Source organism: Castor canadensis, chromosome 17 (genome assembly GCF_047511655.1).
Source record: "Castor canadensis chromosome 17, mCasCan1.hap1v2, whole genome shotgun sequence".
Taxonomy (NCBI): domain Eukaryota; kingdom Metazoa; phylum Chordata; class Mammalia; order Rodentia; family Castoridae; genus Castor; species Castor canadensis.
Window position 1 is genome coordinate 14,925,952 of NC_133402.1, and position 13,149 is coordinate 14,939,100.

At 48.1% G+C, this 13,149-nt stretch overlaps 1 protein-coding gene across 3 annotated transcripts in view; it reads left to right on the forward strand.

Annotated features, from left to right (window-relative positions):
- The window catches only part of Iqck (IQ motif containing K), a 116,648-nt gene extending 103,548 nt beyond the window's left edge, over positions 1-13,100 (forward strand). For all 3 annotated transcript variants that reach the window (XM_074059559.1, XM_020180050.2, XM_074059561.1), the window contains one exon: positions 12,554-13,100. In XM_074059559.1, the coding sequence (XP_073915660.1) occupies positions 12,554-12,609 (56 nt within the window). In that variant the 3' untranslated portion in view covers positions 12,610-13,100. The remainder of the gene's footprint in view (positions 1-12,553) is intronic.
- The last annotated feature ends 49 nt before the right edge of the window (positions 13,101-13,149 follow it).

Consider the following 13,149-nt stretch of genomic DNA (forward strand, 5'->3'; position numbering starts at 1 on the left):
CTGACTTCGAACAGTGATCCTCCTGATCTCTGCCTCCTAAGTAGCTAGGATTACAGGTGTGAGCCACCAGCACCAGGAAGCACTCAGCACTCTTTTTTATTTATTTTTGACAAAACTGCAAGTTTTTCCAATCTTTCTGCTTTCCTATTTGCTTCCAGTTCTCATTGTGAAGTTGGTTTAAAGCAGTCAGCGATCCCTCTGAATGCTGGGCTGCACTGAGGTTTCTTCCACCAGATAGACTAGTATGTCACCTTTAAACTTGGCCTCCCACAAAGTCTTGGGACAAGGATAAAATGTAGACAAATTCTCTGCCAGAATGTAACATGCATGGCCTCTTGTTCTCATTCCCATCTGAAACTCATCGGCCTGGCCTTTGTTCTCCAAATTCCTATCTGAACTGTGGTCTTCTGGGCTCCCACCAGAATGCCTAATATTCTCCATTTACAACCTGCTTCTCCAAACCTTACCAGATCCCTCCCACCGCCCAATTCCAGAGGCTTTGGAGCCACGCTGTAGGTCTAGTCACAGCCCCAGTCTCAGTACCAATTTTTGATCAGGTAGATTTCCATCATTCTGACAAAATACCTGAGATAAGATTTATTTTGCCTCATGGTTTCAAAAGTTTCAGTTCGTGGTCACTTTGCCTATTGTATTCAGGCCTGTGATGAGGCAGAACATGGTAGGGACCGCTTACCTCATGGGGACTTGGAAAACAGACAGAGGAGGGGCCAACGTCCCAATATCCCCTTCAAGGGCGTGTTCCCAGTGGCCCCACTTCCTAAAGGTTCCAGCATCTTCCAACGGCACCACATACTAGCAACCAAACTTCCAGACCCATAATATGTGGCGCATACACACACACACAGAGTTCTCTGCAGGTTCCAGTGTCAGTTCTGACACTGTCTGGAATTAGCACAGATCCCACAAGGTAAGGGCTCAGTCTCACAAAACCACCTCCACTTCACAGCCTGGGGAAAGTTATTTAAGTCACTAGGTGACCCATCACTTCTGTCCATCTTGGCTAGGTGAGAGAGAGGCACTGGATGGACTAGGTATACGGGAAAGGTGTAGAGTTTCTGTGGCTTCTCTGGGTTGCCACCCTCCCAGGCTCTTTGTGTGTTCAACCACCTAGAACTCTGAATTCCATCCTTCTGGATTTTTATAGGGGCCTCATTAGGTAGGCGTGATTGGTTAAATCATTGATCATTGGCCATTGGCCATCGGCCATCAGCCCTCCTCTCCCCTCCCCAGAGATGGAGGGTAGGGCGAAAGTTCCACCTTCAATTGCAGGGTTGGCTTCCCTGGCAGTCAGCCCATATCCTGAGCTCCATGGAGCTCCCAGCTGTCAATCATCTCATTAGCACACAAAGTGATGCATCACTGCAGAGAAGTCAGGTTTTAGGAGCTGTCTGCTGGGAAATCAGGATAAAGAACAAAATACCGGACGCCGGTGGCTCATGCTTGTAATCCTAGCTACCCAGGAGGCAGAGATCAGGAGCATCACGGTTCAAAGCCAGCCCCAGTAAATAGTTTGCAAGCCCCATCTCAAAAAGAGCCAACACAAAAAAGAGCTGGCAGAGTGGCTCAAGTGGTAAGAGTGCCTGCCTGGCAAGTGTGAGGTCCTGAGTTCAAACCCCAGTGCCACAAAAACAAACAAACAGAAAAACAGGAACCCTGCCCCCGCACTGCACCCCCGCCCTCCACCCCCCACTTCACACGCAGGAGATGGAAGTGAAGAAGACTCCAAAAGGTGACTCTTGTCTGGGGTCTGGATACTTTCTAGCTGGGGGACTCTATCTTGAATTCCCATCTAGTCAGGTGACCACATCACCTAGCAACCCCTAACCATTTTGCTGTTTGTCATGGAGACAATGAGCTTAGGGTGGGTCTGTCACCCTAACCATGAGGACAAGTGGCCTACACCTACCCAAAATACAGGGGAAATAGGTGTAATATTTAGAGCCAGGGCATTTATCATACATGTCCTTTTATTTTCTGTCTCAGTACTTATTTAAAGAGTTTTTAGCTTCTTAATGTGGAAAGGAGAAGGCAGCTGGTGCCTGTGGCTCATGCCTATAATCCTAGCTACTTGGGAGGCTGAGAACCGGAGGATCATGGTTTAAGGCCAGACTAGGCAAAACCTTAATGAGACCCCATCCCAACCAATAGCTGGGATGATGGTAAATGCCCATCATTCTATCAGGAGGATCACTGTTCCAAACCAGTGCTAACCCCGTCTCAAAGGAAAAAGGCTGGGTGTTGTGGTGTATACCTGCTATCCCAGCCACAGCAAGAAGCATAAATAGGAGGATCGTGTTCCGAGCTGACCTGGGCAAAAAACAAGACCCTATCTCCGAAATAACCAGAGCAGAAAGGGCTGGAGGTGTCACTCAAGCAGTAGGGTGCCTTCCTAGCAAGCATAAGGCCCTGGTTCAAACCCCAGCACCACCACCATCAAAAAAAGGAGAAAGCAGGCGAAACCTTTATTGTGTGTCTCCTTATTCAGGGAGCCTGTAACTTTACTCAACACCTAAGTGGAATTAAATGGAGAAGGGAGGGTGTTAGAAAAAAGCGCTTGGTTCTGATTTTTCAACTGTACATCTGGTTTTGTTTTAATGCTTTTTTTTGGTTTTAATTTTCCTGTCACTTCATCTATCTGTTGTACCTCAATGTCACCAATACTTGATTGCAAGCTGTGATGAGTGTGTTGAAATTCGGGGTCCTGCTAGGAGAGAGACTTGGGGGCAGGGGTTGAATTTAGGCGTTAACTAGATGTGACCCGCCAACAGGGCGTTCCAGGAGGAGGGAGTGGCCGTGAGTGTCCAAGAATGATGCAGGAAGACCTTGTGCTGGAGCAGGAGTGAGCAGTGTCCTGGAGGCCTTGGGAAGCACTGGGGTTGATCCCCAGAAGGCATCAGAAGGGCTTTAGAGAAAGATACCTGGTTACCAGTAGGGGGTGGAGCAGATGACCCAGTGGCACTGACAATGGCAAGGTGAGTGCCTTTAGGAGAAGTCAGTGGGGTAAAAGTGACATAAGTGAGATGCCATTTTTTCTAAAAACATAGGTTTGTTGGGAGATCAAAGCTTGTCTCATCTTATGGAGGGCTGAAAACAACAGGGAACTTCCTATTAGAAGCACTCTTTGGTGCTGGAGGCTTGTCAGATCATAGGACGCCTGCTTTGCAAGCATGAAGGCCTGAGTTCAAATCCCAGTCCCACAAAAAAGAAAAAGAAAAGAAAGCCCTTCTTTAATGCCCTGTGACTTTAGTTTCTGGAGTTTCTTGGCTTCAGTCCTTTCTGCACTGGGTTCCAAGCCAGTGTCCAGATAAGTAAATCTGGCCTCAGACTCCCTTGGCACTGACTGAAATCACTGCTCTGTTCTTACCATGTTTCATGGAGGAGATGCTTTAAAAATAAAGCAGAGTATTTGTGTCCACTTCCCCTTAAAGGCAGGATTTATTATACAGAGCTTCTGCCAGTCGGAACGGGGTGAGAGCTGTTTATACCCCGAGCTGTTCGGATGCCTGGGATATTTTTGAAGGTTCTGTCTTGGCGGCAGCAGCTGAGAATTTGGGGATAAATAAAATCCATGAGCCATGGCTGATGGGTGCGTCTATGTCCGTTCATACCATGACTCACGGGGGTTTTGAAGACACAGTTTCGAAGGACAACCCAGTAGAGGGCAAGATTCCACACTCCATGCAACTCAGCTAACTGCAAAATGGACCTGCCATTAAGGAAATAGGATTACGTGTGTATGTCAACACATGTGAACAGCACATACGCTAAGGCTTACCTGGTAATTTAAAGAAAAGTTGTTCAAATATTGGCTAACATACAATCCTTTTCTGGAATAACTACATTCCTTTGCATAATTAAGAAATCATTTGACCATTTACCATGTGCTGTGCAGTGTGTTCCACCATAGTTTATCCTTGCACATCCTGTGTTAGTCAGATTTCTATTACTGTAACAAAATACCTGGGATAATCAACTTCTAAAGATGCAAGGTTCGTGTTTGTTCACATTTCTAGAGGTTGGTTCTGTTGCTTTGGGCCTGTGGTGAGGCAGCATGTCTTGCTGGGAGCGATACAGCAGGCTGCTCACTTCATGGCTGGGTGTACAAAAGAGAGGAAGAGGCAGGGCCCAGGTGCCTAAATCCTCTTCAAAGTCATGCCCTAATGACCCAACTTTCTTCCAAGAGATCCCACCTCCTAAAGGTTCTGCCACCTCCCAGTAGAACTGAGCTGGGAACTGAGCCTTTGACACATGGGATTTTGGGGAACACCTATCCAAACCATAGCATATCCCCATTTGATGGATGAGGGGACTGAGGCTCCCACAGGATGACACTTGTTCAGGTCACCCAGCTGATGGATGGTGGTGGGATTCCAAGCCAGATCTCTCTTCCTCTGGGAGCTATGTCCTTCACAACTGAGCTCTGTCTGAGTGGCTTTGCTGCTGTGGCCTCCTTCCCCTGGAGGGCCTCGGGTTCCTCCCCCATAAAAACAGGCCTTTTATTTAACAGTTCCCGGTTCCCTTTTACAGGAACCAAGATTCTTCCCAGGGTGGAATTTAGTAATCTCAGCATTCTGTCTCCAGATTCCCAGTCTTGCCTCTTCTGGTGCGACATGTTCCCGTAACAAGCACCGTCTTTGAGGTGACTTTGCTCCGAGCTTGCTTCACTAACCATGTTTGAAAGTCAACCACAGAAAGCTTCTGTGCCTGCACTGTCAACATGTCCCCACATGCCTTGCTGCTTCCAAGTTGGCTTACTTTTTCTAAAAATAATGGCCCTGAATTCAACATCGGACACTGTCAGGAAATGGAGGTAAATTGACCAGGCGACAGTATTTACCCTCTGAAGGCAGCAGGTGCTTTCTTGTAGAAAGTTGTTTACAGGGCTTTCTTCTGGTGCGGGCGAGAGAACTCTCTTTTTGTATTTGTCAAATTTTCTATGATAACTACATATCACTTTTATAAGGGGAAAATAATTTCACTTAAAAAATGATCATTATAGCCAGGCACTGGTGGCTCAGGCCTGTAATCCCAGCTACTCAGGAGGCAGAGATCAAGAGAATCAGTTTGAAGTGAGCCTGGACAGTAGTTCATGAGAACCTAACTTGAAAAAACCCATCACAAAAAAGGGCTGGTAGAGTAGCTTAAGGTGTAGGCCCTGAGTTCAAACTCCAGTGCCACCAAAAAAATAAAAAAATAAAAATAAAGATCATTATTAGGACCATGAGTGCTTTTTGTTGTGCTGGTTTTGACCCAAGATGGCCTCAAGCTAGTGATCCTCCTGCCTCAGCCTCCTGAGTGCTGGAATTACAGGTGTGAAACATGACCCTTGGCAGCTCATGGGTATTTTTCACAAACAGTTGAGGGTCAGAATCATGGCCTGGCCATTTATTTAGGTCTGTGACTTTGGACAAGTTACTTACCATCTCTGAACCTCAAATTCCCTGTCAGTAAAATGATGGCAGCAGTTGCCTCCCAGGGTGCCGGAAGCATTGCTCCCACAAGGTGATTGAGGCATGGAGAGCTGTGCCCAAGCCTCTGGTGCATGCACGTTTTCTGACCGTGATATTGCTAATACTCTGCTGTAAGTGTGTGGTGCACTCGGGGTCTTGGATCTGGTCACTACTTGGGAGGTCTAGATAGGAGGATTGCCATCTGAGGCTGGCCCTGGGCAAAAAGCTTGTGGCCCTGTCTAAAAAAGAACTGAACCAAAAAAGGGCTGGAGATGTGGCTTAGTGGTAGAGCACCTGGCTAGCAAGCATGAGGCCCTGAGTTCAAACCCCAGTACAAGAAAAACAACGAATCCCACCTAAACCACAGAACTGATTTACTTATTCTCAAACTTTCTGTAACTTGAAAACCCAGCGTGAACTCCTCAGTGTCTGGGTTCTTTGCAGTACGTTACACCTGGGAGATTCATATGAATTGTTGAGGTGTGGTTAGGTTGCTCTTTTTCACTGCAGGGTAGTGTTTCTTTGTATGAACATGACGACATGTAGCCTATCCATTCACTTGCTGGTGGCCACTATGAAAACGCTGCTCCTGGGTATGTTTTTTGGTGGAAGTAAATACAGTCCTCATTTCAGCTGCAGATTTGGAGTTGGAAGCCACCAGGTCTGCGTGTCTAATTCTAGCATATACTGGCAAGTCATGTCGCTGCACCATGGTCCATTCCCATCAGGGAAGCTTGACATTCCCGTCACTGCATCCTTACCAACCCTGAGGACTCTGAGTCTCTATTTCAGCCATTTGCTGGGTGGGCGGCAGCTGTCTTATGTGGCTTTAACTTCCTTCATGACTCCTGAGGTGCCCGCCTCTCTATGTGCTGGTCAGCCACAGGGACACCACTTCATTCCTGAATTCAGTGATGATGTTGTGATATCTGACGGGTCAACTTGGCCGAGTGACCCTGTGCTCGAGGGGACCCAGAGGCTCTCCTACGACAAAGCACCAGCATCTGGGACACATTCTAGAACATCCACAGTGGCCATTTCTCTCACTTTCAGTTCTTGGCTGTGCCTGGCAGCTGAGCTGGCCAGACAGCTCTCAGATGAGTGACATCTTATGTCTTTATAAGGTGCTAGGTGAACTCTGGCAGTGATTTGGCTTGTGTATCTATGGGCCACTTAGCAGGGAGGAGGCCACATTTGTAGAACACCTACTGCATACGACAGGTCCTGGAACATTGCCTGGTAGTGTCCTGGACACCATCGCCTTTAATTCAGAAGGACTCTGGGTGGTTGAGACTCCTGTACCTGGGGGTCAGGGTAGGCTGTCACCCAGCTGTTGAGTGGCAGAGCGAGGATGTGATACAGTCTGCCCTTCTGTGAGCAGCAAGCGTTATCTAGCAGCTGGCTAATCAGAAACATTTCATCTTGATTTCTCTGAATGGTCACCTCTGCCAAGACAGCGTCACAGTGGGAGCGCTCTCCAGGGCTCCCTGCTGGATCTGGCCAGCGGCTGATTGGCCAGAGATCCCGTTCCTTATCCTCCTGCCTTCCCCCTTCTTTGCTCACTGACTGATCATAATATTGGTTAGGTGGTGAGTGTCCCGTGAGGCTTCTTTTCTTTTTCCTGATCTTTCTGATCTTTCTTCCTTCTTTCCTTCCTTCCTTCCTCCCTTTTTCAAAGTCTCAATATGTAGCCAGGCTGGACTCAAACTCTCAATCCTCCTGCCTCAGCCTCCCAAATGCTGGGATTACAGGCGTGGTCCACATGCCCAGCTTGCTTGCCTGGTGTATTTTCCTTTTTCTTTGGAAAGGCAGGTTCCTCCGATTGTATAGCGGTCCTGCCTATTATAGAACACTTGGGAAAATGAAAATTTGCGTTTCCTTTTCATTTTGTCTATGATTAGTCCCGCCTCCCTTTTTTTATTTTTAACATAGTTGAGATGCTGGAGTCTAACTTAGTTGTGGCCATGGCTGTAATTTTGGAGGTAAGAAATACAATTTTATGTAGGGAAGTCACATTTAAGGGATGTACCATGAAGATTTCACCAGGAATGAATGCAAAATGGGAGTCATTTGCTCTGGTGGGACATGGTGGGTCATGTCTATAATCCCAGCTACATGGGAGGCACAGGTAGGAGGATCATAATCCAAGGATAGCTCCAGGCAATAAAATGCAAGACCTTATCAAAATAAAAAAGAAGACTGGGGTTGTTGCTCGTGGTAGAGCATTTGCTTAGTAAGCTCCAGGCCCTGGTCTGGTACATCTTCCCCAAACTTGCCAGACCAAAAGGAACTCTGCAGAGCACTGTGGTGTGGCTGTGCTGATTCCCAGGCCTTGCTCCCAGAGATGGACTCTGCAGGTCTGGGGAAGGCCGGGGAGTCTGTGCGTTTGTCCCCAATGACTCATTATGTGAGGTCCTGTCTGGCCAACGCTGTGTGAGTGGCCCGACACCCTGTGGTCCCCAGATTCTGAGCGTTAGGCCTCCTCTCTCTATCTCGTGCCTCTGCATGAGAGGTTTGTCTCAGCCCACAGCAGGAGAGGATGCTGCCGAGATGTCCGAGAGCTCATTAGCACGCAAGGGCCTTCCTGTCACATTGCCGTTGGTGGAGGCTGCAGGCCTGGCGCATCACTCCGGTATTTTCCACTCTCCCAGCCCTTCCGGAGCTGGCTGGCCACCAACCTGCCAAGGGGGACAAGGACGGTACAGGGGCACGAGGCATCTGTCTGTGGGGGTTGGGAGCCAACCACGATGATGTCTGTGAACCAAGGTGGAAACTGGTTTCTTTCAGCCACCCTGCTGGATTCTTCTCTCCCCACTGTGCAAGGCTGTGTTCTGCCCGGGTCAGAAGGAAGAAGACCCTGGAGCAGAGATCTTCGTTTCCTTTCTTTTTTTGAGATGGGATCTTGCTATGCTGCTCAGGCTGGCCTCAAATTCCTGGACTCAAGGATCCTCCCATCTCAGCCTCCCAAACAGCTGGGACTACAGGAGTGATACTGTGCCCAGCCATTCTGTTTAGTGTTCAGGGAAGTAGTCCCTGCACATAGTCTAAAAGATATAGGATAGAGCAAAGGCTGCTATAGAATCGAGCAAAGTCTGCAGTGAGCACCCTCAGCCCCCATTGCCCTCCTGCAGCCCCAGAGACCACTTGGGACTCTTAGCAGTTTATTTAGCTCTGTGACTTTTGGCAAGTTGCTTATTATCTGTGTTCCAAACAGGCCTATACTGTAGATAAGATTTGAGACATTGTCTCTTATTCCTGCCAGAACAGATTAGCTCACTTACTGTTGGACTGAAATGCATGGGGAGCTGGCTCAGTACATCAGCACAGGCATTACTGGGGAGCAGAAACCTGCAGAAGGGGTCCCCGGCAGAAGAGCTGGAGCCTACAGCCACCCAGACTGGGGTGATAGGACATTAGTGGGAGAAGCCCCAGGAAGGTCACTGACAGGAAAATCCTGTCAGTGATAATGGCTTAAGGGCGGCTCATCCTTCGAGGCCAGGTGGGGCGTTTCTATAAATGGCTGGAGGTGGGTATTTGTCATTCTTTAGGGTGGGTGGAGACTTTGCATAAGCCCCCTGTGAGGAGGAGGGGAGGGAGGTCCGTTCCTAACATGTCTGCCCTATGTCCCCCCTAACACTTCCATCCCGTCCATCTCCCCAGGCACTTAGGGTACTCTCATCCATTCCTTTATTGTTAGTTTTTAATTTCAAGTAGTACACCAGCATCTTTGTTACCTTGTGGAGAGGTGACATAGACATACAGACATAACTCTAAAACAGAAACTACACAGCAAACATCCACGTAGCCGCCACCCATCCAATGGAACAGTCATTGCTTTTGTTTTCTGAGACAGTTGTGGAGTCTTAACTAGCCTGGAACTCGTGGTCCTCCTGCCTCTGCCTGCTGAGTGCTGGGATTACAGGCAGGTACCACCATGCCCAGCTCACTGTCAACACTCATAAAGCTTGTCCCCTCCACTGTGTAGCCACTTACCTGGTTTCTTGGGATAATGCCTTTCCTCTTCTTTTCCTTAGAGTTCTTTTCACTTTGGTTCCCAGCCTTCAACATTTAGATTTGCTGTGACACACTTTGTGTGTGTCATTATGTACCCACCTTTGTCCAATGCTGTTGAGCTAATCCAAGTTGGGGCGTGGGGCTGTGATTTTCATGTCCATTGCTGCAGAACCCCTGCTCAAGGGGACCTCAATTTGTTTATCCGGTGGCCTATTGACGGACATGAGGGTTCTGTTTTCTGCTGCGGTGCTGGGAGCATCCTAATTCCCATGTCCTAGTACCTGTGCAGGGCCTTCTGATGTGGCTGTCCCCTCCAGGGACTCTGCTGTCACTGTGCGAGGGGCCTGTGCATGGGGACCGCTCCCAGCCCCACAGTCGTTCCCCTGCCACGCATTCCCCACCTCTCTTTCCAGCCTTGGAATGTTAGACACTGTTTCTCAGCTCCCCACTTAGAAGGGGTGTCCCTAGCTCAGTCGCTCTCCTCCAAGATTTGTGTGTGTTGTTCTGGAAGAGATAAAGCCTATTGTGTATGGGGTGGGCAAGGGAAGTGTGTAGGAATGGGCAGGAATTGGTTAAAATCCTGCCGAAAAGGCACTTCAGGCTTCTTCCTTCAGGCACAGATGAAAAACCCCTGAGGACTGGGAACTCCTCCTAAACCAGTCCTCCCCTCCACCCTCTACCAGCCTCCAGTTGTAGGCTGAGAGACTGGCTTTAAAACAGTTTAAATTGTGAAATTCCCAGGTGGCCAGCAGGATGTGAGGCTGGGAAGAATTCCAGACTCCTTCAAGGGTCTGACAGTCACGTTCTTTAAAGGAATTCCAACCTCAGTTTCTTTCTTGATCCTAGCTGAATTTGAGTGACACCCAAGAACTTTGCCCTGAGGGCCCCGGGCCAAATGACAGCGGAATTTCTGGGGTAAGACCCAGGCACCTATAAGTTTCAGAAGCTGAGCATGGTTCTTATGCAGCCAGGGAAGAGAACCCTAGTCAGTGGATCCTAAACTTTTAAGTGGTGTCCATCTGAATCCCCTGGAGGGCTTATGGAATGCAGACTGCTGGGGTTCACCCCTAAGTTCTGATTTTCACGTGACAAATGGGGCCTTGAGTGTGAAGTCTGTTTCCCTGAGTCCCCCAACTACTCCGGAGAACCACCCGCAGGTGTGAAATCCAAGCTCACCAATGTGTCTCCCAGAAGGATCCAGAGAAGCCCAGCTCTGCCCTGTTGTACCTCTTCCCAAGTCTGTCGTGTATTCAAGCTACCCTGAGCGGTTAGCTGTGGCAATGCAGATGCCACAAGTCACAAACAGTCCCTCACTTCCAGTGGGGCATGATGGGCCCAACCCAGCCCATCACGGATCAGGGCCAGGTTACTAGGAGAGCACTTAGCCAGGTGCAGAGTAACCTTGGCCATGAAAGGTCAATGTCACCATCAGTGAGGTCTAGATGTGTGTAGGGCTGAAGCATAGTTGCCCACAGAGCTTCCAGATATATGGGACAAAAAACGAAAAAACACACAGTAGACATTGAAAAAATTTCAATTCATGGGATGATAGGGTTCCAGGTATGTAAAGAATTTTTCTGTGTGAGTTAATACAGGTTGAGTATCCCCTAGGCAAAAGGATCTTCACATTTTGGATTTTGGAATCCTGGAACTTGTGTAGTGAGATGGTGGGGATGGGACTTAGGTCCACACACTACACACATAACCTGGAAGCCATATGAGACAATATTTTACTCATCTTGTACATTTAAGTTTCATGGTGTAGAATTTTCCACTGTGGCGTCACATTGGAGCTCAGCGTTGTGGGTTTTGGTGCATGTCGGGCTTTGTATTTTCACATTAAGCTCAACCTGTTCAGTTAATAAGTAGCACACAAACTAACCATGGGGTACATTTCGACATGATTGCACACAGCAAGTGAAGGCAGCTTGGAGGGCCCTCCGCATTTCAGAGCATCATCTTTTCAGCCCCATGGGAGCTGTGCCATTTCAGGACATAATGGGGACAGGTGGAAAGGAGGATGGGTAGGAACCCTCAGTGGCAAGTCCATGCTGGGAAGTTGGAATGATCACGAACCCCATCTTTATGTGCCTCCCTGGGAAGCCTGAAGGGCTGAGCAGAGCCACTGAAAGCAGTCACCTCACTTCCACCAAGAAGCAACCGGACAGCCTGTACAAGGTGCAGACCTCACCTATGTGCCAAGGTCTGGCCTCTGGATGCCCTAAGTGGCTTTGGTAGGCACCACGTGGTAATAATCCCAGACACCCTTCCACAAACTATTCAAGCCTGTGACCCCGCTGAGACCTTTCAGGCCTGAATGGCCACTAGAGGTAAAAACATAAAAAACTGAAGGTCTTTGGGCTGGGGTTGTCATTTAGTGGTAGAGTGCTTACCTAGCATGCTTGAGCTCATAGGTTCAATCCCTGTATCAAATGAAAAACAAAAAAGCGGCTGGCGGCGTGGCTCAAGTGATAAAGCACTCGCCTAGCAAGCACAAAGCCCTGAGTTCAAACTCCAGTACCACACAAACAAAATGGGGGTGTGGTCTTTCCAAGGATCTCCCCCACCCCTCAAGGGGCAGGGTTTCCATATTTATTTAGGGAGGGGCTCTTATCTTTTGGGATACATTTTCCTTAGAGATAGTGCCATGCTCAGTGTCCAGCTAACTTTCCTGCTTGGCAGCCTTGGGAAATCACCAGGATCTCTCTTCTGACTTTGACCGTGACCCTTAGTGATGCTGTCTTTCATTGTGGGTGGGTGGAGAGTCTGTCATATCTTTAGTAAAACTTCCTTTAGTACCTTGACGTGCAAAGTGCACTTTCCACCTTTTTCTGAATTGAATTAAGAAAGACCAGGGCTGGAAATGGCTTTGAACCTTCAGGCACAGCCCTTGGGAAACAAAGGCCCAGTGTTCCTCCTGATGGGTGTGCTTGGTCAGAACCATGACAAATGCCTGGTTGGTTTGGCTGCAATTGACCTTGACCTCACCTCAAGGTTTCCAGTTTCCAGAAGCCAAGTCTGTCTAGGTGTGAAAGTCCATCCTGACTTTCTCTTTCATCTCTTTGCAGTGAAAGGCAAAATGGAGGACCCAGAGGCACCTGTGGCTGCAATTCCATCTCCTTAAGCATCAGGCAAGGAAAATGTCCAAATTGGACTTTCTCTCTTGTGATTTCCTTCACAAGACTTGGTACAGTAAAAACAATCTTTCCCGCATAAGATAGTATTTGTGGCAAACATGCCTGAGTGCAAATAAGCTTTGAAAAGTGCCATCTTAACTTTCTGAACTGTCGCCAGATGTTATTCTTCCATCAAGATAGTCCCATCATGCCAACTGCTATTAACATGCACAGTGAAGTCTAGCTCCAGGAGAGGAGGTGTTGCTTACCAGTTTTCTTACTTTTGAGAAGATTCATATTTTAAGTCTCAGATTTTTTTTTGCAGTGCTGGGGATGGAACTTGTGGCTTCATGTATCCTGGGTGTGTGCTCTACCACTGAGCTACACTCCCAGCCCAAGATGAGACATTTAAATCCAGACAAAAATTACAAAGGATTTTCATTGTCTAGGCCCCAAACTATTATAGACACTTCCTGCTTTTATGGGTAAATTAAATTATTGCCCTCATTTGTGTGTGGTTTGCTGTTAACCAGGATTTTCCCTTTAAA